Raw genomic sequence first — 22890 nt, forward strand, 5'->3', positions numbered from 1 at the left:
CCGCGCAGGCCGCGGCCGCCCGGCGCCGCGTGAACGTTTGTTTGCCCAGGCGGGGCGGGGAGCCCCTGCCCTGGGGGCGGTGCTGCCCTGTCCTGCCCGGCCCGGCCCGCTCCCGGCTCCTCGCTGCTGGTACCTGCAGGCGGCTCCGCCCCGGCCCCACAAGGGAGCGCCCGGCGGGGACAGGAGGCGAGCGGCCGGGGACGGGACGCGACGGGACGGGACGGGGCTGCCGCCGCCCCGCGCAGCCAGCCAGCAGCGGCCATGGCCTTTGGGAAGGCTCCGAAAGATCCTTTCGGCACCGCCGTGGGCAGCCTGATCGGTGAGTTGCGGGGGAGCCGCGTCCCGCCCGGCCGTGAGGGGAGAGCCGGGGGGCGGCCGTGAGGGGGAGCCGGGGGTCGCCGCGTCCCGCCCGCCTGAACGGGTCCCCCTTGGCCTTTCAGAGCGGGCGACGTTCGGAGCGCTGCAGACGGAGGAGTGGGGGCAGTTCCTGCACATCTGCGATGTGATCAACGCCACCGAGGAGGGGTGAGCCGCCAGGGTCGGTCCCGGGGGGGCTCGGGGCGCGGCGGGGGCTCCCCAGGGGCTGTCGCCTGCCCGCCGTCTCCTGCGTCTCCTCGAGGCGCGGTGTCCGGGTTTCCATGTTAGGGGCAGTTCCTACTTCGTCCTGTGCTGCTCGAGGGCAGGACAAAGTCAAGCAGGTGACATGTGGTGACTGTGTAAAGTTGCCCAAAATGAAATAACAGCGGAGAGCAGGGATCTGTGCCTGTCCCGGTGCCCCTTGCTGAATGCCAAGACTCTGAGGGATTAGGCTTGGGGGCTCTGCCCCATGCAAGGAGTTAGCGTAGGTTTCTCACCTGCATCTGACGTGTTTCAGGCAACCCGTGCTGCTTGTCAGGCTGAACAGGTCCCCCCTGTGCTCTGCAAAATCCCAACTGGGAGAAGACCTTGGGCATTTGTTCTCCTGCAACACAGTTTTAAACATTGTGGCCTTTTAACTGAAGCAGGGCTCCCCACGAGGCAGTGTCACAGCCCGCCTGCCCTGCAGCAGCGGGGTGAAGTGGCTGGCGCCTGCCTGCTGAGCTCCCCGGGTGGCCACTTGCACCCAACAGAAAAGTTCTGGTTTGCTTGGTCAGTTCCTTGCTCTCACCTGTAAAAGGGGGAGAAGAAAACTACTGTGTAAGACCTGCTGCTGCACCACATTGCGAGCACTCACTGAGATGAGCATATTTTAACACTGACTGGAGAGTTTTCTCCAGGAGAACAAGGTATGCCTTAGCTTCTGCACAAGTATCTTCTTCTATATCAAATTTTCCTTCTTTTCATTTTTTTTTTTTCATGATTTCATGCTCTGACCTGGGGCTCTTAGAGCTTGGAGGGTCAGTCATAACTCCTTTCCAGTTGCTGCCAAGAGCTACAGCATTCTTTGTCCCTCTTTGTTAGTTTTTATGTGGAGTTTCTATGCAACAGAGCTTTTTTTAATAAACTACTTCCTCTTGTGTACAGCTTATGCTTACAGAGGAGTTCCTTCTAGGCAACTACTACTAGTCCCAGTCTGTAACAGGATGTAAGGAACAGCAGAACTGCTGTATGTAATTAAGCAAATGGTTATTTTAATGTAATACCCAGCTCCCGACCAGAGCATTTCCAGATGCTTCAGAGAGGGAGCAAGAAGCAAGAGCGGTGTAATAGTGTAGCTTTCTGCAAGGGGAAGCTTTCCTCTTCTGCTCCCATCCGTCACGTGCATTTTGACTTGATACTTGGTATGACAACTCTGCTGCCATAGGATAAAAACACAGAGAAATCTCTTCTTTTTTTCACGTGAAGTACAACAGGCCTTTCAAAACGAAAAACGCAGTAGTGCTAAGTACTCATTTAAATTCAATGACTGAAATTTTCAACAAAGATTTTTTTTTCTTATTGAAATGTTCAATTTATGCATATGGTTTCATCTTAGATTTTAGAGAGATCCTAAAGAGTCTTTAGGACATCTTGTTTTTGTTGATCATTGAGCTGGCCCTAATAGGTGTAATATCTGGGTACACTATGCATAGCCCATATTAATCAGTCAAAATTATTTCCCACGTGGTAAGCTTGATACCATCTTCCACCCTCTTCCTCCTACATAGATACTTAAAAGATATGGGGTGTATATATAGAAATGAAAATGACTAGGATAGAGATGCCACTATCTCTTGGGTGGAATGGGTTGTCCGTCTGTACATGGTAATTACTCAGATTAGTTAAAAGCATCCAGCAATTATAAGATTGGACATTAGCCAAGACACCCCTACTTCTTACAGCACTCTCAGGAGAATATTTTTGATCGCATCATATATGAAAAATAGGTACCAGTCAACTCTAGATACGTTTGGCAATTCCTATTCCCTTTCATAACAGTGAAAGTTAGATAAGTAAATCTATTGTACAGCAGTGAAATAGTACAATTTTGGAGGAGACCCTGCAGAGAAGAATCTCTGCACAAGCTCAAGAGTAACGCACAGCCTGCAGTAACAAACCTGATGAAGTGCTTTGTTCCTCTAGCTCAGTGCTGAAGTGATTTTGCTGAAATCATTGGGGCAACTACTCTGTTTTTATGCGGGTGTAAACACAGGGATGAACTTGGTTCCATATCTCAGACCAATATTTTTAGGTCTTGGATGAAGTTATGAAGTAGAAAAAATGTCAATTTCACCGGTAACCTTTTCTATTTAATTTCTTGTCACAGACCTAAAGATGCTGTTAAAGCGTTAAAGAAAAAACTCTCCAAAAACTGTAACCATAAGGAGATCAGGCTTACCCTGTCTGTAAGTACAGCTATATTAATATTAATTAGACACTAAGAAGGAAAACACTTTAAATGATAAGATGGCATGCAAATTAGCACTGACGTGACTCTACAGGACGTTTTCTGTCTTTGTTGTTTGTGTGTATAGCACTACCAGTGCAGGCCAGATGGTCCGCTGGTGCTCATTTTTCCTGAATTTATTGTTGCTCTTTTTTTTTTAAGCCTGCACTGAATAGGAATAGTTTGGTTCTTATTTACTCCTGTGTCTGTCCCTCTGTGAGTGCTCCACCTGTTTGTGAAAGATAGCGAACTTGGGATGTTAGATAAAAGCCACATTTGACTGTTCTATTACTCACCTTGTGGTACTGATCTTGGTTAAACTAAGTATGCTGTGAGGTGGAATGTGTGATACTCATTTTGTAAAAGCAAGTGTTATTGTATACAGTCAGAAATTTAAATGAAGGGAAAACAATGGTGAGCTAAGCAAGGCAATAAGACACAGGATAAGCCCTGCAAGATTCAAATGTTATCACTAAAGGTTGGAGTGACCAGGAATATCCTTGCTTGAGATACCCTGGCCTTCAGAATATGACAGTGTGTTTCAGATTTCCCAGAGTTTGGGATCTCAGTCAATTTAAGATTTAGTGTATATATATATATATACACACACACACACTATATATATACAATTTCCTTTTTTTAAAAAGTGTATGAGGGTGTAAGGGTATAAGAGGCTTGTCTGCATTACACTGGGTGCTATTATTCACAAGTTTGGTATTTGTTGTGCAAAATAGTTATCTATATCAATACATGCTGAGAAGTGATTAAGGAAGATAAGTGATTGATAGTGTTGAATTTTAGGTCACTTAGCAATTGCCTAAGTGTCACTTGACAAGTTAGAGATGCAGATAAATGTGTTGCACATACCAATGTATAGCTTCATCTCATTCCACTTCCGCACTTCTTTCCTGATTTCCTCCTCCACTGTCTCATGAGTCACCTTTTTGCGTGTTCTGTGTGTTTGCATAACAGAAACACTCAGTTTCCGCTGCAGTTGTAATCCCTGTATCAGATCTCCATGCTTTCTCCTACAGTCTTTGTGCACCTTAATCCTCTGAACATCTGATACAGTCAACTGATGTTTTGGTGGTCCAGTGCTTAAGATTTCAGAGTCTTTATTTGGATATTAACTCAGCAGATATGCTCAGGTGCTCTTCTCAGAAAAACAAGAGGAAGATCATGTGCCAGGTGTATCCAAGGAAAAGCTTTGTTGTGTTTACCTGGAAGCTTTTTCTATTTGCTTAGAGGTGGAGTGTGTACTGGGTTTCAGTTGTGCTTCTAGTTAGGCACTTTCTCACGGTCTCTTTACAGTTGCAGGCTCTTTCTCCACGTCTTTTCTCACCCACTCCCATGTACACAAGTAGCCATGTCTGCCAGGCAATCACAGCTTTTTGGCCTAGCTTCTGTTCCTTTTCCATGTGTTCATTAACATTTATTTATTTATTTTTAAATAAGTGCCAACCTTTCCTCTAACTCTGCCCATGCTTCTATTCTGTAAGACCTTCTGTCCTTGCCTCCTTTCTTTTTTTCTCCTTTTCTACTTGTACTGCTATCAGTTTAGCACATGTAAAACCTTTCCTTTGATCTCATTGTTAACCATGTATTACTTTAACTCCTTTATTCCTAAATCAGTTCTTCTGTGTGCTATTTTTCTGTTCTACTTTCTTGATTGCATGAATTACATTGTTCCTGTTTCTCATTTTGAAATGCTTGGTTTGGAACAATAAGTCATTGCAAGCAGAAAAAAAATAATTTTCAGTTTCTAAAAATAAAAAATAATTTTAAAAAAAGACCACCCTTAACTATTACCTTTTTAAAATCCTTCGTTTTCTCTCAGATTTCTCCAAAAATAAGGTCTCCTTTTTTAAGAGCTGTGCTTTAATTTAATAAATTTAAATTTTTGCTATATTGCTCGTCTTTCCTACAGTAAATGCTGTCTTTCTGCTTTTGAGACACTGCATTGCACTGTCTCTCCTACCTACAGTAGATGGAACTATTAGAAGGAAACAGATCTAGAAGCCACTTTTGCTTCCAAGTGTTCCTCATTACACACTTGTTTACTCAACTGTAAAATTTTGGAATTTAGTATTTCTAATGAAATTGCTGTCTAAAGGATTTCCTTCCCAGAGAAGGTACAAAGAGTGAAATGTGAAAGTCATTGTCTGAAGTAGCATGACTGCATGGATTAGCCCTGATTCTGTCATCAAGACATGTTAAATCTCAGCAGTGTCTGCCTGCTCGTCTGTCTTTATTTACTTGCAGGAAGAAGGGTGAGTGCCAGCTGTAAAATGTGTTGGCTGTGCCTTAACTCCATGTACTCTGATCTAGGGAAGTTACCTGGTGCTTGTGAAGTCACGTGGATCGAGGTGTATGCATGTCAGGCCGTGAAGTTACGTTGTGCTGTCTTTGATAAAGCCAAGTGGTCAGGCTTGGCAGTGCTGATTTTGCAATCAGGGAGTGAAGAGGATTAGAACTTTTAGGCAGGAATCCAGCAAAATGTGTATGTGTTATCTGCCTCCTTATGATTAATAGGCTTTGGATATGTAAAATGTGTTTATGTAGTGAATGCTGAGACACCTGTTCAGATGTCTCTGTAGATCTCCCTTGTTTTTTTTAAAGCATTTACTGTAGTGCCCCAGTTCTGAATCTTGTAAGGTCTTAGGAACTGAACAGCACATGGGGGAGTCATTTATTAAATGTGTCCTTCTCTACATTTGTGTTAACACACACACTTACATATAAAGCTGTGGGCAGAAATGTAAGATTTTATTGCACTTTATGGTACGTATGGAAAAAGAGGAAAATAAAAGATATTGAGTGGGAGCAAACGTAATATGTATTTCAATGTGTGTTTTTTGAAAAATTCAGAACATTTTGAAAAATCAGTGTTTTGAAATGCAAAAGTTTCTTTTAGGGGTTGGCACCTAGAAATAGTGTCTGCTATTCAAAACCTCTACTGGGTAGGGTATCACTATAAGTTTAGTAGAGTATAATCCTGGAGAGGGATTGACAACTCACCTCTCAGAAATATTAAAAGGCAAACTGTTCATTTGTGTTTCTTGCATTCACATTAGGTTTAAGAGGTATCTGTTGCAGACTAAATCCATTCACTATAGCTTTTGGGCAACATCTGGCTGCTTTAGATGAGCAGTTTGCCCTACTGGATTCTTAGTAAGGCCTGTATTGATAAGGAATATAGTTGACTTCCCTTTTGTTATCCCCCATAGCTTCTCCCATCTTGTTTCTGCCATACAGTTTTTTTAACAGTTTGCCTTTTATCATCTCAGTTTTCTATGAACCCCAGGGCTTTGTGCAATTCTCTCTCCTTCCTGCTCAGTGCAGCTCTCTTAGCTGGATGTCTGGTATCGGCTAGCCTGGAACATAGCAGCTCTGTCAGCTCCAGCAATCATCCAGAGGAAGGTTAATGAGTTGATACAAGTTAATTTGCCATTTCAGTTATTAGAACATGTTTCTATTGAGATTTCGTTGCACTATGTGAAGCACTGCTTGACTTGCCCCCCTCGGATCCATTTGTTCCAATGGAACTGCTCGAGAAGGTGCAGTCCTATTTGCACTGATAAATAACCATATTGAAATTCTCATGAAAGGTGTTATTAGTATGAAAGTGGCTTGTTCGTGAATGGTCCAGTTAAAAATAATTAAGTCAAATTCTTCTTTCTCTTACACCAGCTTAGTTTCACTGTAAGTGGGCTGGACTGGCATAATTGAGTGGATGATCTAGCCCATTAGCTTCAGTGCTTTCATTCAGAGGGTAAATACTCAGTCCCTTATATAAAGAATTAATAACAGGGAGTAGCATACCAAATTTCCCATGCACTGGGCTGAAAATGTTCTACACAAACCATCTTTGAAGTACTGCACAGGCAAATGACTTGGCTTATTAGCATGTGTTTCATGTACTCTTTCAAATGAAAAATAATGTTTTGAGCCAAGATTTTTTGGTAATTATCTCTCAGTTATTTTGCACAGCAGTCTGCCAGTGTCTCTTTGTTCTACTCTCTTTTCATTTCAGCAATATATCTTCTTCAGGTCTTGAGCATCCTCTCCCATAAGTTCCTGATAACACTGGGAGGAAATCCCCAAGTCCTGAGGCTGGAAAATGAGTTACTAAAATGACTTCAACATAGCCAAATATAGTCTGCCCTGAATAGGAGAGTGTATTTAACTTACTTCAATGATGAATACAGTAGCATTCTTAAAAATCCATGTATCCTTTTGCAAATACATCCTGTCTATTGCATGATTCGGGGGAAGTTTTATGACTAAAACCATGTTTTGCAAATTTCTGTGAATTCTATCCTTTGCTTTCACTTTTCGATTCTCACTCTTAAATTGGGAGATAAAATAAAAATAAGGATGAGGATGATGAGTGGAAAGCACAAGTGATTATTTTTCTTTACATGGGGTGTCATAGTCCTCTGGTTGGCCTTCAGATTTAAGCCAGGTGAGGTGAGTTCTGCTCCTAATTCTGCACATGGTCCAATTGGCCTCAGTTTCTGAACAAATCTTGTATGGGGCTGATTTCAGGTGGTTGGGACGTACTGACAGCCTTTGACTGTTCTTCTGTAACATGGGAATTGCAGCCAGAAACCCCCCAATGCACAAGGGAGAAGTCTTACGTCATGGTGACATGCCTCTGTACTTGGTAGGGCAGACATGCTGCTTGCAGGGATCACATTCTGAGCGTTCCAGGCAGTTTTTAAAGTAGACTTCTTTTGTGAAGATGAATATGACAATTCGAACAATTCACTTGTTCTGCTTCAAATCAATGTGACCTTTAAAACACATGGAGAAATTGTACTCTGAGTAGTTGAATTTGTTCTTTTCTATTTTTCATTAGTCTCTCACTTTAGAGGACAGATTAGAAGAGATGCATTTAGATTCTGAAGAGCTCTCTGGGAGAAGAAAACAAGCTTACTATTAGACTAGGGTACCTGTTTGCTAGGCATTGAATTAGTTCTGTTACTGAATCTGTACAAGTCATTTTTTCAGGCTATGGAGAGATTTCACACTATTAAAGTACTGCATGTTCAGTAACTGCTGTGACATGCTTCTCTGTTAAAATAGTTTAATTCTGGGTAACCCATTTCATCTTGTATCTGCATAGGAATAGCAAGACACACAGTGAACATATGTTTCCTTCTAGTAACCTCCTCAGACAACGTGGTGAGACTGTTGGCAGTAGTCCGTTCATATCCATTAGTACTCTTTCTCCACAACACCTTGAACCAACTTAAACAAAAAGAAACAAAAGCACTCAGGTTTTTCTGTTCATAGCATCTTTGTAACAGAAGTTTTTGTATGCGCAGCTGCTCGACATGTGTGTGCAGAACTGTGGTCCTAGATTCCAGTCTTTAGTTGTGAAGAAAGACTTCTGTAAGGACAAGCTGGTGAAACTACTGAATCCAAGATACAACCTGCCAATTGACATGCAGGAGAGAATCTTGACCTTCATCATGGTAAGTCTAGAGTAAACAGTGAGTGTTTTGTCTCTGCTGTATGGTAAAGATTTAATGATGCAGCCAATTTCTGTACTGCAGTGTACTCATGGGAACCTCTTACTAAAGTGGACTTTATTCCTCTGCATCTGCTTCATGCAGGAGTAGCACAGAGTGGAAGACAAAAAGAGAGAACTAGAAAGAGTCCTGGAAAACTGTCAACCTCCACTTTTTATGTTCCCCTCACAGTCTGTGTATGTGCTTCCTCTGTGGGTTTAAGCAGGGTGAGAGGGAACTTCAGAGCTTTGGTGGTGGTCCTCCTGTTTTGAGTGGAGTTAGTTGGATTGGGTGGAGGGAGAAAACATTCAGTTCACATGGAGGGAATTGCCTGCCTTTAGGACTGTATGTTTTAGAAGGGCTTGTCTGACTCCACTGTCTGTCTATTTCTGTGACTGTTATTTCAAATCCAGACATGGGCTCGAGGGTTCCAAGGAATGGTGGATGTGACCGAAGTAAAAGAAGTTTATCTAGAATTGCTGAAGAAAGGAGTGGAGTTTCCATCTGCTGACACCAGCACAGGGGCACCTAAGGTGGGGATACACAAGGATACTTCATTAAGTCATTCTAAATCAGAAACAGGATGTGTTAATTGTATGAGCTCTGTGGACACAGAAGGTGTGTTTGTTTTTGTTTTGTTTTTTAAATGCTCCAGGGCAGAGTATGACCAATCTACTTGAACACGTGAACAGAAATCAGTTTCAATTATAACAGCTAAGATAACAACAAAGAAACTTGGCCTATATACTAAAGTCTTTATTTTACTTCAAGCCACAAATTAGTGAATATGTTCTCAAAAAAGAAGCGTGTGTCTCTTAAGACTTCCAAAGCATTTAAAGAATTGAAATGTTTTCAACTAAAAGGATTAAGATTTTCATGAGAGCCCACACCATTCAGAATTTGAGCATTGAATGATTTGGGTTGGGAAGGAACTTAATGATCATGTGGTTCCATCCCCTCTGCCACGAGCAGAGACACTTTACACTAGATCAGGTTGCCCAGGGTCTCATCCAATCCACCCTGAACACCTCCAGGGAGGGGGTGTCCACAGCCTCTCTGGGCAAACTGGTTCAGTGCCTCACCACCCTCATAGTGAAGAATTTCTTCCTAATATGTAATCTAAATCTATTCTTTTTTGAGTTTAAAGCCCTTTGTCCTGTCACTATACACCTTGGTGGAGTCTCTCCCCTTCTTTCTTGTAGGCCTCCCTTTATTTATTGGAAGGCTGTAATAAGGTCTCCTTGGAACATTATCTATGTTTAATTTTTAAACTGAGAGAGGTGTAAATCTGTAAGAGAGGTCTCTCAAGTTGTTTGCACATCTTATACACAATAATATTTGACCTTGTGGCTAATCTCTACCTTTGTTATTTAAGCATATATCATAGATACCATAGTGTAGTGTCTAGGATAAATTAAATGTAAATATGTTCTGAGCGTTGGACATCGGCTGAAAAATACAGTACATGCTTTACAGCAATTCTCTCCAGAATTTGTTTTCTAGTAGAAGAGTTTTCACAAGATTTGGGAAGTGTGAAAGCATTCACCACTGGGTAGAACCTTGCAATTGTAGAATTGGATGTCTGTAATCAGTGTAGACAGGAATGATTCGATTATCCTGAGTTTGATTTGATGACTGAATAATGAAGTGCGCAAAAGCTCAGGTAATTATGGCTGTTGCAACAAGCTGTATTTTGAACATCTGGAAGAAAGTGCTTTCACTGGACAATAAATCTTTCCTCACCAATTGCAGTAGAGACAATTCTGTGTACCGCATGTATCTGTCCGTTAAAGTCAGTCACAAACCTTCCGTTGATCTAGGCAGCAGCAGACCTGAATGCCATTTTTAATTCAGTCACTAAGAGATGAAGGACATGACCTATGCAGTTTTGTGCAGGGTCTTTTTTACTGCAGTCAGTTCAGCTGTAATACAAATGGAAACACCCCAACCTTGTCACTGCTCCCAGGCGTGAATGCATTCTAAACTAGCCTTTGCTGTAAAATTGCAGTGGCACTTTAGGAAGGACTCTCCGTTAGACGGCTTCAGAGGTCAAGGAGACAGCCTGTTCTTAGCCATTCCCATTTTATCTGTGATGGGATTTGCTAGCAAACCCATTTAAAAGATACCTGAATTCCAAGCCTGATTTCATTACAAAGTAGCTATTAGATTTATTCTTATAAATAGACTTTGCTCAACAAATTCCCTGGGAGCACTGATTATGCAAAAGCTAATGCCCAGTTGTCTAGTCTGACAGAGACGTTTTGTAGCACTCTCATCTGGATGTCAGTTTCAATTCTTTTGTTAAACTCAAGATCTGCTCTTCTGTCTTTTAACAGTCTTCATCTCAGCATCCTACAAAGTCATCACCATCTTCTGCTAATCCCACCAAACGTTCGTTATTGCCTCTTCCCACAGGCCCAACATTACTGTTGACTGCTGAGCAGGTACAGTACTACAGGTTTGGAGGGGTGGGGGAGTTTCCGCTTGAAATGCGCTGGTGAAATTCTCCTGAAGATGCTCTACATGGTGGTTTGCCAACGCAAAGCATGCAGAAATCACTTGGATAAATGCCAGGTTGTACCCAGCCAGAAAGTGGAATCATTTACTTGAGCATGAGAATTTCTCATGATCTCTTATGATGTTGTTATGCAAATTGATAAAAGTTACTCCTAAGATAAGAGAGAAAGCTAAACTTACTTTTGCATAAGTCTAGTGTCTTACGCAAATAAGGGATTATTCTTAGAAAGAAAAGGACAGATTGTTTCTGTTCCTGCTTGGCCTGTAGCTAACTAAAAAGAGCAACAGTCTTCTCAATAGTGAGAGGCACTAATTGTACAGAAAACAAGTAGTGTTATCAGATTTAGATCTTAATGTGATTGGACATAGAAAAGATGAGCTAATTCCTATTTTCACAAGGGATTTCACTGGAGTAAAATAACGCTAATTAGCTATGTTATACCTAATGGGGAAGAAAGTACATATTAGAGGTAAGAATTATTCTGCTCGCTCTGTTCACCTGCACAATATTCTGTCATGTTGAACTGAACAGATTGGGAAACTGTACAGTGAACTGGATATGGCAAAAATGAATGTGAGAGTCATGTCATCAATATTAAAAGAAAATGTTCCTGGCTCTGAAAATCCGGATGATATGAATCTTTTACAGGTATGCACTAACTCTGTCGTAGGAACTCTTTGTTTGGTCAAAGCTGATTTTAGAATATGTTGTACCCTTTCTCATAACATCTGGATTTAAACTGCAAAATGGAAGCCAAAATCAGGTTTCGATCTCTGGTTTTGCTCAGCTTTCTCTTGTCTCCTTCACCTTCCTCTGACATCTAGATAGTCGTGAAAGGACAAAACAGCTTGCAATATAAATTTAAGCTCTAGGGAATTCCAAGGGCAAAGGAATTTCATAATGGAGCGTTCTCTGTTATGGCTGTTTGACAGAACATGCTTGAGAACATTCCAGGTGAACGCAGTTGCCTTCTGGGAAAACAGGTGATGACACAATCTCGCATATCCATCCTGGAGTTTGCAGGGATCTCTTTATTATTACCAGTACCTTAAAGGCAAACTGAAGGACAGTGAAGAATACGAAGCCTTGGTTTTGTGTGCATGACCTCAAAGACTGGGAGCTTGCTGTGCAATAGGTGAAGCCACGTGCTCTTTAAGTGTAGCCTGAAGGAATCGTATTGCAATAGTAGTTTAGATTTGATAGTGAATATGCATACATTCTACTTGCCCAGGCTCTTTTCTGTTTTAGAAATTAAAAATGTAGTATTACTTTAGCATTTCAATAGTGATTTATCTTAAATTGACTTTTTGCTGTTCCGTATTTTCTGCAAGAATTCAAAAAGCTTTTATCACATCCTTTCTGTTTCTAAACTTACCTCCAAACTTCTACGCAAAGGAAGCATTTTTGTAATTTGTTAACATCAAATGCATTGAAGAACTGATCTAATTTTTACAAGACTTCGGTTTGGCTGTCTTGCCCAGTGGATAATTATTCCTTCGCAAGGAACTTTTTATTGGATACTATTGGTTTGCCTTCAGGGTTGTGCTGTTCAGCTGTGTCCTTTTATGGATGGGTTCTTACTGAGATACGGAAAGAGAGCAGTAGTTCTCCCCTGTGTCTCATTGTCAGTGAAGGGCGGCTCTGCTGGCCTGGGGGAACCAGATAGGAGACAATCCATCTCTCAGTGGTTTCTGCTCCCCTGGAAATTCCTGACATCACCACCACTGTCTCTTTTGAAGAGCTCTGTGGAGCTGCTGGTCCAAGGGGGTAGAGGTGAAACAGAAAAAGTGTCGTTCATTTTCTGGCTCCTACAGCATGGCCCTTCTGCGTGTGGGTGCACATATTAGGTTGCCCACAGTACGCCAGTGGATTCTTATTGGCACTCCCAGTAATAAAATTGTTGGCAAAAGTTTGAGGACAGGGTGTGGAGTTCCCATTTGTGGGGGAGTGCCTAAAAACTCATTCCTCCTATGTTAATTTCACTGTCCTTTTCCTCCATGCACTGAGTGGTACAGAACAGCAAGCATGGCTAGCCTGTTTCTTTAACTATGCTTAATGTGCCCGTTTGTTCGTGGCTCTACCTGGATTGCTTGGATTAGGCTTTTGTTGTTGGAGAACAAAGTCCTTTATTAAAAGAGCTGCTTGTTTAGGCTTTGAGTGAGCTGGAGAGATGATTATCAGTCCTACTGAGTATCCAGGGTTTCTTAATGAAAAGTTTAACAGGGTAAACTTTATCAGTGCAACATACTTTCGGTTCTGTAGCTTTGTTAGTGACTAGCTCCTCCCTTTCTCCACCCTGTTCTACACAAGGCTTAAGATAGCAGATTTCTCTTGAAATATTGTGCTTACCAGTAACAAAAGTTAAAGAACAACTGAAAGCCAGTATCAACCAAAAGAAGTAACAAACACTTGTACTGGATAGCAAATAGACATATTTGATGGACATGCAGGAATTTAGGTCCAGATCATCAGCTGGTAAGCATTAGCACAAATTCGTTGGAATCACTGATTTTTATATCAGCTGATAGTCCATTGTTGTAACGCTCCAGTTTTCAAAACATTAGAGTACATGCTTCATGGTGAGTAGGAGCAAAGCCTAGCAAATTCATGCTTGAAATGAGCATCTCAATTTACTGCTTTATTGCATATTGATTTTTTCAAAGGAATCTGTCTGCCTGTATAATAGATTCATAAGAAATACACATTTACACATTTTTGGAAAGAGGTTAATGTAATAAGGTGTGGAGTTGTAGAGGTTTAAAATGTAATTACGTGCATTAAACTGAATACATTTTTGCGTGTTTTATCTGGGGCTGTGAAAATACAATACCAGGGGATACAGTGCTGTGTAATCCGTATGCAGATTTGGCAAAGGGGTATAAAATTTCTTTTTACACAAGTTCCATGTAGATTGTGTGTGTGTGTTTTCTGTGAAAAATCAAATCAGTTTGAAAACAATGCCAGAGCACTTTTTGAATAGCAGTGTGCAAACAGAGTAAGTTGTCCCCTTCCCTTTTTTTCTTTTTTTCTTTTTTTTTTTTTTTCTTTTTGCTTTTTTCTTTTTCTTTTTTTTTTTCTTAGGCAGAGCCAGGCAGCATCTGCAAAATACACTGTGGAAAAAAGATTTTGGCTGAGATGAAGCTCTTGATGCTAAAGAATGTGTTCCTTAGAACATGCAAAATCTGTAGGGGGGAGGAATGTAAATAAACTAACTTCTATTTCAACTGGCAATAATGCAAAAATCTACTCAGTAAATTCTCACACATCTCCTGTCAGCTGATTCTGCTAAGTTTGTGTAGCTTTCTCAAAAAAGTGCATGAATTAAATGCATCCAGACCTCCCCACTCAGAGGAAGAGGCAGAGGCTTGTGTCACAGAGCACTTCTGTCCTGTACACTACTATTGTCTTTTCTTCAAGCAGATGTTGAACCAGGATCACATTTGTTACAGCCATGTTAAGTGTCCTACTGTGTTTAATCAGCTTCAATCAGACTCAAATCAAATGTGCTCTGCATCACCCAGAGGGGTCTTCATTATTTTGCAATTAGAAATTTAGACTTCAGAGACAGATGGATCGTCAGAAATGAAGGTCATAGGTAGGGGCTCCATAGGGGTAGGAGCACTGGCAGTGATAGTAGGAGTTGTCAGCCTGGCTTTGCAGAGATCAAAGACATTAAAATTACGCTATTTGCAACTCTTGGTATGCGTGTGGTTTGTATAAATTAAGGGATGTTACCCTTGAGTCTGCAGTACTCGACTGTCTTATCATTCTTCTCCAAAACTGACAAATCAGGAGACCACAGTTGTGATTTTTTTTTCCTTCCCGTCTCTCGGGCAGAAACTGTATAAGACCTGTCGGGTGATGCAGGAGAGGATCATGGAATTGTTGGTGACAGTGGAAAATGAAGATGTGATAGTTGAGTTAATACAAGTAAATGAAGATCTGAATAATGTTCTCCTGGGACATGAAAGGTAAGTACAGGGTCTCTCTTCTCATGTTTGGTGTCCTAACTGATAAGCACACTTAATGGACACAGATGGTCTATGTGACTAATGCTGAACCTTTACAAGGAGACATTTCTTTCCTGAAATCCAGAAAATAAAGTTGACACCAAAAGGAGAAAATTATTTATTTGCCTTTCCCCTAAGCACTTCAGAAGCAGTTAATAAGCTAGTTAGAAAACTATCAGAGTGTGGTAAAACAAGTTAACACGTTAGACGGGAAATCAGATGGAGGCATCCAAACAAAAATAATTTTGGAATTTGATGCTCCTTTCTGGTTGAGCACAGTGAATTTCTCATTAGTCTGCTACAAACCCTTTGGTCCTGGTGATGGTCCTTACTTTTGTTACATGTATACACTTCCAGGAAAGAATATTTGCTGTCCTTTCTGAACAACTTTGACAGCTTTACTGCAGAAATCAGCCATGGAACACCATTCTGTTTTATTGCATGCTTAAGAGAGTCACCTGCTTTTCTCAACTGAATTGAAACAAGCTGTTCTACCTGCCTTACAGCAGAAAATGTTTTTCTTTCACGCATGGAAGCACTGCAATACTTGTGTTGACATCCTTTGTATTTGCCTGTTATGTCAGTGGTAGCATGAGTAGATGCTAGCAAAAACGAAATGAAATTTAAACTGAAAATTTCAGTATTATCCCCCAAAATATCACAGTGAATATACTCATGGAGTGTATTCTGGTTGAATAGGAACTAGCCTTCCATGTTAAGTAGTTTATGTCCTCCTTGGCTAGGAAATATTCTAGAAATAATTTTGTACCAAGGTCAGTGGTTCCAGGAACAAATTATAATTTGCTTTATGCATGTAAAAACAGGATCTTCCAGGGAGACCTGAAGAGTTCACTTACGGGGTTTGGGTGAATTGAAGTCCTTTATCCATTACACATTCCTCCATCCCTTACCTCTTACGTCAGTCAATAGATTGGCATTAAGTAGACAGTTTTTTTCAGGTAGTAGTCCTTGTACAGAATGCTATAAAATTCTGACAGGTATTAGAGGTAAATTGACTTACCCTTTATTTTGTTCTAAAACCTGGATGTATGAGAGAAATGTGTTAGAAGGTATTTATGTAGTGCAGGATAGAGGAAAGAAAGGGCGTTTCTAACAGATACTTACCTTACCTGTAGTTTTTAAAGCAATGATTTTGTAAGACTGTTGTTTAAGTCATGCAACACAAAGCAAGAGGCAGGAGTTGAACATACTTCAAAAAGTGCTTCCAAGGTAACACCTAGGTACACTGCTGCCCCTGAAATCCTTTCCCCTTCTGAGAAGACAGTGAAATTCCACATCTTTTTTCTTGTTCTTCAGTGTAAGTGAAGAACGCTGGGCTTGATCATGTTCCTAGTATCACTTCCACAGAGAGAAATTGCATGCTCTAAGATCTATTTCAACTGCAATAAGCATTTTAAATATTGCAGTATGTGTTCAGAGTTAGGATGGTTCCTTTGAGACACATAGATGAGATACTAAGAACCAAAAAATGTAGTTACTTTTTGGTATCAGGAGCACTGCTTTATCTTGAACGTCAGAGGGCTGTCAGGAAAAAAAATATTTTGTACAAAATGTTGGTGTGGCTACTTGACAGTTGTTGTGGTTATGATTATGCTGTAAGGAGCTGTGGTAATAATGTACACTTGGTAAGCCTATGACCCTTCTGCCAAGACAAAAAAAGCCTGGTGCTTCAATGTTTTATTACTGCTTTTAGTATTCAACTTACTACACATGCATAGCTTTTCTTTGGAAGACTGCTGTCATTCAGATGTCTTAATGATTAAACGCTATAGATTTAGAGAGCTTCATCAGCTTTTCTTTTTAAACCTCTTCTGACTGCTACACTGAAAACCTACTTATTCCTCTAAGTGTCGTGGCACAAACTTTGGGCCTCATCTTGACAACATTTAGTTTTCACTTATTCTTGTGTCTCCAGCAGTGTCGTCACATCTTGCACTAACTGTCTTGAAAGAATCCTGTGTTCACACAGAGAATGTGCTTTAGGAACTGTTTAATTTTAGTAAAGCAAAAATAGAATTCTATTGAGCATCTGTAAATCCATGTTAGCCAGATGTGGGGTTATGTTTTTAAGACTGATGAATGCTAGCAATGCCAAGAACTTCTTGAATTATGAATAATTCAAAAAAATCCTTTAGGAAGACACCAGGTGATTGAAGGAGCAATTAATAGGCCATTGTGAAACTGGACAGAAGGCTTCTGCATTTTAGTACTATAATGTTATGGTTGGTATGTAGCAAGTCTTTGTGAGTGCAGATGCATTTGCACTTTACAGTTGTTTAAGTATTAAAATTTATTTCATTAATGTTTGTTGAGGAAGGTTTGTTTTTGGAACTCCCTCTGAACAATGAGATGTGTAAAGGACAATCTGATTTTAACTAGCTGCATCTGTTTCATACTGTGTGCACTGTTGGAAGACAAGTCATGCTGCATTCTCTGTTACTGATTGTGAATGTAGAGTCCAAATTAAATCAGGAGCAGTCACCATTGTGCAATAAACTGACCTCATGTATGTAACGATAACTCCCTCTAGTGGCCTTAACAACTTTTATTTTTTTACTGTATTTCAGATAAATATTCTGCAGTTGGAAAGGTGTTTTTTGTTGTTTGTTTGTTTGTTTGTTTTTTGCTCCTCCCTACTATCTTTGTAGGCCTCACCAGTGTGGTAAGCCTGAATACCAGGCACAGCGGTGTGGACAGTCTCATGTCCATGCCACCCTAAGGGTCCAAGATACTTCTCTAACAGATTGGCTGTACATGTGCTGAGTATCACCTGACTGGGCCTCAGCCGTCACCTTCTGGGGACACAGTTGGTCAGAAGGAGCCAGATTTGGCACAATGCATGTTCACCATTGCTTGTGTGGTATGAGGCAAACTTTGTCAGCTGTGCCTTGGTTTGTTTTGGAAGAAACAGGTGGCTGTCTCCAAAAAGTGACCCCAAGGAAAAGCTAACTTGTGGTAGTGTAGGTCATTGGAGGACCACAGCCCTGGAGTAAAGTGAATCGGATTTCCAGCACACCTTTAGGGCTTGTTCGTGTCTATCTGCAGTCCTTTGATAATCAGACTTTGGTTGCAGCTGCCATCTTCTTACATAGCACATTACAGAAACATCAGAACAAACATCTAGCTTTGTAATTTTAACAGGTTCTCTCGAAACAGAGTTCGTTTCTTGGAGAATCAGAGAATACAGCGTGAACGTGAAGAGGTGAGTAACAATAAGTATGAGCTGCAGGGCTATAAACATTCCTATTTCTGCTCATTGTGAAAAATATCTTTCAAGTATAAGCAACATTTTATTCTCTAATTGAGAGGTATAGCCTGCTGTCTCCAGCAGGATAATGCTACTCTTACTGATTTTCAGAAGTCTTACTTGCAGAATTTCATGCAAATTTGTGTAACCGAAGTTACAAACAATGTCAAATCTGAGATGGAAGCTTGATTGAGAAAAACGAGGCAAAAAGAGAGATCTATTCAAATTCCTTTTTATTACCTCTCTAGCTAAGCACAATTAATTATCTGCCATATATGAAGTGACGACCTATAATGTTTTCTTTCATTTATTCTCTGTAAGTATTTGCATACTGAAATACTCCTACACTATCAGAATTCACTATATCTGATGGTTTTTTCTCTCTGTGAAGTCGAAGCTTTTTGAGTAGTGAATAATGGCTTGTAGCAAATCTGACTGTCCTTTATTGATTGATAATTCTGGTTGTTAATTATATTGCCCAAAGTAGTTCTGCACATTTCAGCTTCTCGTAAGACATAATTGAACAGTCATCTAGGGCTCAGAATAAAAATGGCTGCATTGTGAATGCTGAAATACAGCTGATAATTATTAAAGAATGGTAGAAGACAATCTTGTTTTCCTTGAAAAACTGCTGTTACTACATCCTGGTTATGTAGGTAGATGTTTTTGCTTGATGACTGTTGGATTAGTTTGTTGTCCTAATGGTGCAGTCTGTGTATTTTAATATTATTCAGGCATCTCCAAGTTTAAAATGCCCTTTTTTATCCAGTTTCGCCAAACCCATATGATTCAAGCACGTGGTTTTTATTAAAATCTTTGGCTGTGTTTTTAATTCTCTCACATTCACATGAGAAACAAGGGAAACCTTTCTTCTGTGCTCTGGGAAATTCTGTGATTTTGAGCTCTTCCTATCCAAAACAGGACTGAAAAAAAAAAATAAATTCCTAAGTATTTATCAAATCACAATAACACACATAAGTAATACGAATGTAATTGTACAGGATTAAGCAGAAGATCAGTATCAGACTTGTATCTAAACAAACAAACTTTGGAACTGAGTCAGACCTGTATCCTACTATTGAATTTTCCTAAATTTTTGAAATGGCAACCTTGCTGAAGCTCATGTTTTCTAGAAAGCTTTTCTTTTCATTAGTTATCACTTTCACACACACACACACACACACAATTAAATTGCTTATTTAAAACTATGTGTGTTCCTTTTTTAAAAAATATTTTATTCCTATTTAAATGTTAAGCTTTACAGGAAACAGCCATCTGCTCCCTCAAGTGATCTACTTGACCTCTCTACAGATCCTCCATGTCCTTTGTCAACGGTGTTGGGAACTGACTCTGCAGCATCTCAGCTTTCAGGCCTTAGTAAGTGATGAATGCATATTTCCCTTGCCAGCTGATTTCCTAAAGCAAGCCAACACAAGCTTAGTGGAGGGATTGAGACTTTCCTTGTAAGAGAGTAAACTAAGATACTCCTTAACTTGAAGAAACATGAGAACTGATGTGCGTACTTTTTTTAAAAAAAAAAAATGTATAAGGTTCCTTGTAACTAGTTTACAGTGGAAGCAATAATCTTTCTCCCACATTTCTTAAATTAAAAAAAAAAAAAAAAAAGTTTTCTGTACAATAAAGCTTGCGAAACAGCGTTGTAGTTGTTTGTTTTGTAGGCTTGGAAGAAAGGGAGATAATCTTTTCTTGTACTCTATTGATTCCTTAATTTTTTTCAAGGAGGCTGTTGATGTTAACAGCATTCACTTAGAGAAACATATTTACCTCATCTAACTTAAGGTTCCTTTCATAGTGAAAGGCGTGATTAAAGCTCCTAACTTTGATACCCTGATTTAGTGATTTCAGAAGTCCTTGTCTATCCACTCTTTAGGGGAGTCCATACACCTAAGTTAAAGGCATGAGTATGTTCCAAAAAATAAATGCCTATAATTCTATTTTAGGTTTTAGAAATAGTGAAAGGAGTTTAAATTGGTATCTACCATATGTAGCACTACCTATGTTCTGACAATAAACAAGAAAATATATTACAACTAATATATTATCAGAGTTGTTATCATTTTGTCTTTCATGCGATAAACAGAATTTGTTTCATATTTTTGATATACCTTCCAAACAAAACTTTATTCTTCCAATGATCATGGGACAAGTAATGGAACACTTGATTAATAATGTTTAAACAGTCATTAAATATCACTTTGAATTTCAGATTGCATATCTACACACCCTGAAGATGGAAGAATGCACCATCCATCAATTTATCCACAGCTAGATTTAGCAACTACTACAAAAGCTCAGCAATTCCCGTAAGTAATCTCTTATCAAGAAATGGTAGCAGGTAAAAGATAATCAGAGCTATTAGCCCTCTGTAATTGATACAAAAGCTCTGAGAACAGAGTTTTATTTAATGTTTCTTCTACACATTAGTCAAGTAAAACAAGTAAAAACTACCTGTACGCTAAATACACAACACCTGCAGTATCTTTTAAATTCTGACAAATGTAAACTTACTTCAGCATATTTGGGATATATATGACTTTCAGATTGAATCTTACCAATGCTGTGGTTAAAGGGAGAAATAGATTGAAAATAGAGAAATTGTACAAGTCAAGAAGAACAGTTTGAGACAGGAAAAAGAATCCTTGCAGTTTCCCACCTATTAGGTAAATGGGACACTTGCTTTTGCTGCTCGTAGTTGCGACATAAGGTGAAGACAAACCAGCTAAAAAAAAATAATGCAGCTTTTGTGATATATAGTTTTAATACATTGAAAGTAACTGAGAAACTATTGCTATCTCCTAGATTTGCAACTGAAGCACAAAACAATAGTGGAGTCACCCCAGCTGGACATACATATAGCAATGTGAGTAACACTCATGTTCAGAATAATATTTCCTTGCTGGCAACTGTCAAAAGGAGAATTGTTTGGATTTACCCTGACTGCTGTCCAAATGTGATTTAAAGATCTGCGCTGTGACACTTCTCCAGACATCAGGGAATGCTCTGTATTTGCTGACCAGGCAAACTTTCCTGTGGTGATACCACAGGTGCTAATGTGGAAGCATATTTTTTAGGTCTAGCATAATCTCAATGGAATTTGCAAAACGTTGCTGTATTGTTTGTGTTTAATCTGTTACTGTGTGAAGCAAGCTGCGATCTCTTCCTGTTGCCATTATGTTACTGTGGTGTATTTCGTATCTCAAATAAGCATCTCTAAAAAGAAATAAATTAAAAATCAAATGCAGCGTAGGACAAATGCGTATGCTGCAGACAGAAAAGCCATGACAGAAGGAATACAAAGAATATGAACAGGTTTCAAGGTATTGTTTTGAATTTGTGGTAGGCGGTATGAAATAGAAAAGAAGCAGCCCTACAAGCATGTACTCATACTCCCTATTTTAAAGTGCAAGCAAGTAAAATGAGACAGCTGTACTGCCAACTTTGTGTAGTGTAACAAATTATACAGAAGTAAATTATACAAATGTGCTATAGTTAACCCTAAAAGATGTTTTGAACTTCCTTGTGGGGGGAAGGGAGGTTAATTAGCTTTATAATTGTTGATCTATTTTTGTAATTTACTTATTATAGTCTGAGAGTCTGAAGATAAGTCAGTACTTATGCAAGTTAAGTCAAACGGGTTCTCCTAGATCAATCTGTTTATGTACTGTTTTGCTTGATTTCCTCAGTTGGCAACTCTTTTAAGCCCAGTGCCTCTGAACCCAGTAAACCTGCAGACTGGACATACTACATCATTAAATGGATCATCACCAGCAGGTAATAAATACTGCAGACCACTTAATTTTCACAGACCACAAAAATTTTCACTTATTTTTTGCCTGTTAAAGACTAGGAGCAGCAACAAACACTGACAAAAGTCTTACGTAGTTCATGGCTTCTCTGCCCATTTAAAGCAACTAGATAAATGGGGGATAATCTGCTAGTTTCAGAAAGAGATGAAAAAGTAAGATTCATTAAGTGTTCCTTCAGTTACATTTAAATCTGAATTTATCTGTCTTTACCCTTCAGCCACATCAAAGAACAAGTCACAGTCACCTCATTACTATGAGATAATGGAATTTGATCCTTTGGCTCCCACAGAGTAAGTAGCTTTTAAAATAGATAATTTACAAGAATTCTGAGATGTCTTTTTCTTCTGAGAGAAGACCACACTATTCAGAGCAAGTTTGCTGACCAACTGGATTCCTAATATAAATTGGAGATCTTTAAAGGTCCCTTCCAATCCAAACCATACTATGACTCTATGAGCCAACCTAATTTCTGTTCAAAATGGTCTTGATTTTTAAAAAAAAGTTTGCTGAATCTCAAGGTAGTCCTCTACTTACAATATAAGCTACCAAAGGGAACAGATTTGGGGAATCTTCAAAGGACCAAATAGGCAGAAAACTAGTAAGAAACTAAAATTCTCATTTTTACCAGTAAACTGAGAAAAAAATGGAATCATCTGCATAAAACTTACTTTGAGGAACCATCAAATTCTGAGGTAGAAAAATCTCAGCAAGGCTTTCTCTTTTTTTTTTTTGGGTCATAATTATGTTTCTCATGGCATGCAGGCCATTTGCATTTGCAGTCGTGTTTCCAAGTTTATTTAATCAAAAGTGATGCTGTACAGAGATTTCTCATTAAATATAGTCACAAACACACCATAGGACTGGCTCTTGCTTCTGTAGAAAGCCGGGCAACCTGCTACTCATGTA

General features: G+C 39.6%; 1 protein-coding gene across 3 annotated transcripts in view; it reads left to right on the forward strand.

Annotated features, from left to right (window-relative positions):
• Positions 1-22890, forward strand: part of TOM1L1 (target of myb1 like 1 membrane trafficking protein) — a 24268-nt gene continuing 1378 nt past the window's right edge. The window contains exons 1-14 of one of the 3 annotated variants that reach the window (XM_035342751.1): positions 11-319; positions 441-525; positions 2726-2804; positions 8176-8325; positions 8775-8894; positions 10698-10805; positions 11411-11527; positions 14717-14850; positions 18052-18112; positions 19414-19534; positions 20385-20481; positions 20978-21038; positions 21862-21949; positions 22202-22274. In XM_035342751.1, the coding sequence (XP_035198642.1) occupies positions 262-319; positions 441-525; positions 2726-2804; positions 8176-8325; positions 8775-8894; positions 10698-10805; positions 11411-11527; positions 14717-14850; positions 18052-18112; positions 19414-19534; positions 20385-20481; positions 20978-21038; positions 21862-21949; positions 22202-22274 (1352 nt within the window). In that variant the 5' untranslated portion in view covers positions 11-261. Of the gene's footprint in view, positions 320-440; positions 526-2725; positions 2805-8175; positions 8326-8774; positions 8895-10697; positions 10806-11410; positions 11528-14716; positions 14851-18051; positions 18113-19413; positions 19543-20384; positions 20482-20977; positions 21039-21861; positions 21950-22201; positions 22275-22890 lie in introns of those variants that run through there. The other 2 variants (XM_035342752.1, XM_035342753.1) reach the window with 2 other exon arrangements.

Source organism: Oxyura jamaicensis, chromosome 18 (genome assembly GCF_011077185.1).
Source record: "Oxyura jamaicensis isolate SHBP4307 breed ruddy duck chromosome 18, BPBGC_Ojam_1.0, whole genome shotgun sequence".
NCBI classification, from domain to species: domain Eukaryota; kingdom Metazoa; phylum Chordata; class Aves; order Anseriformes; family Anatidae; genus Oxyura; species Oxyura jamaicensis.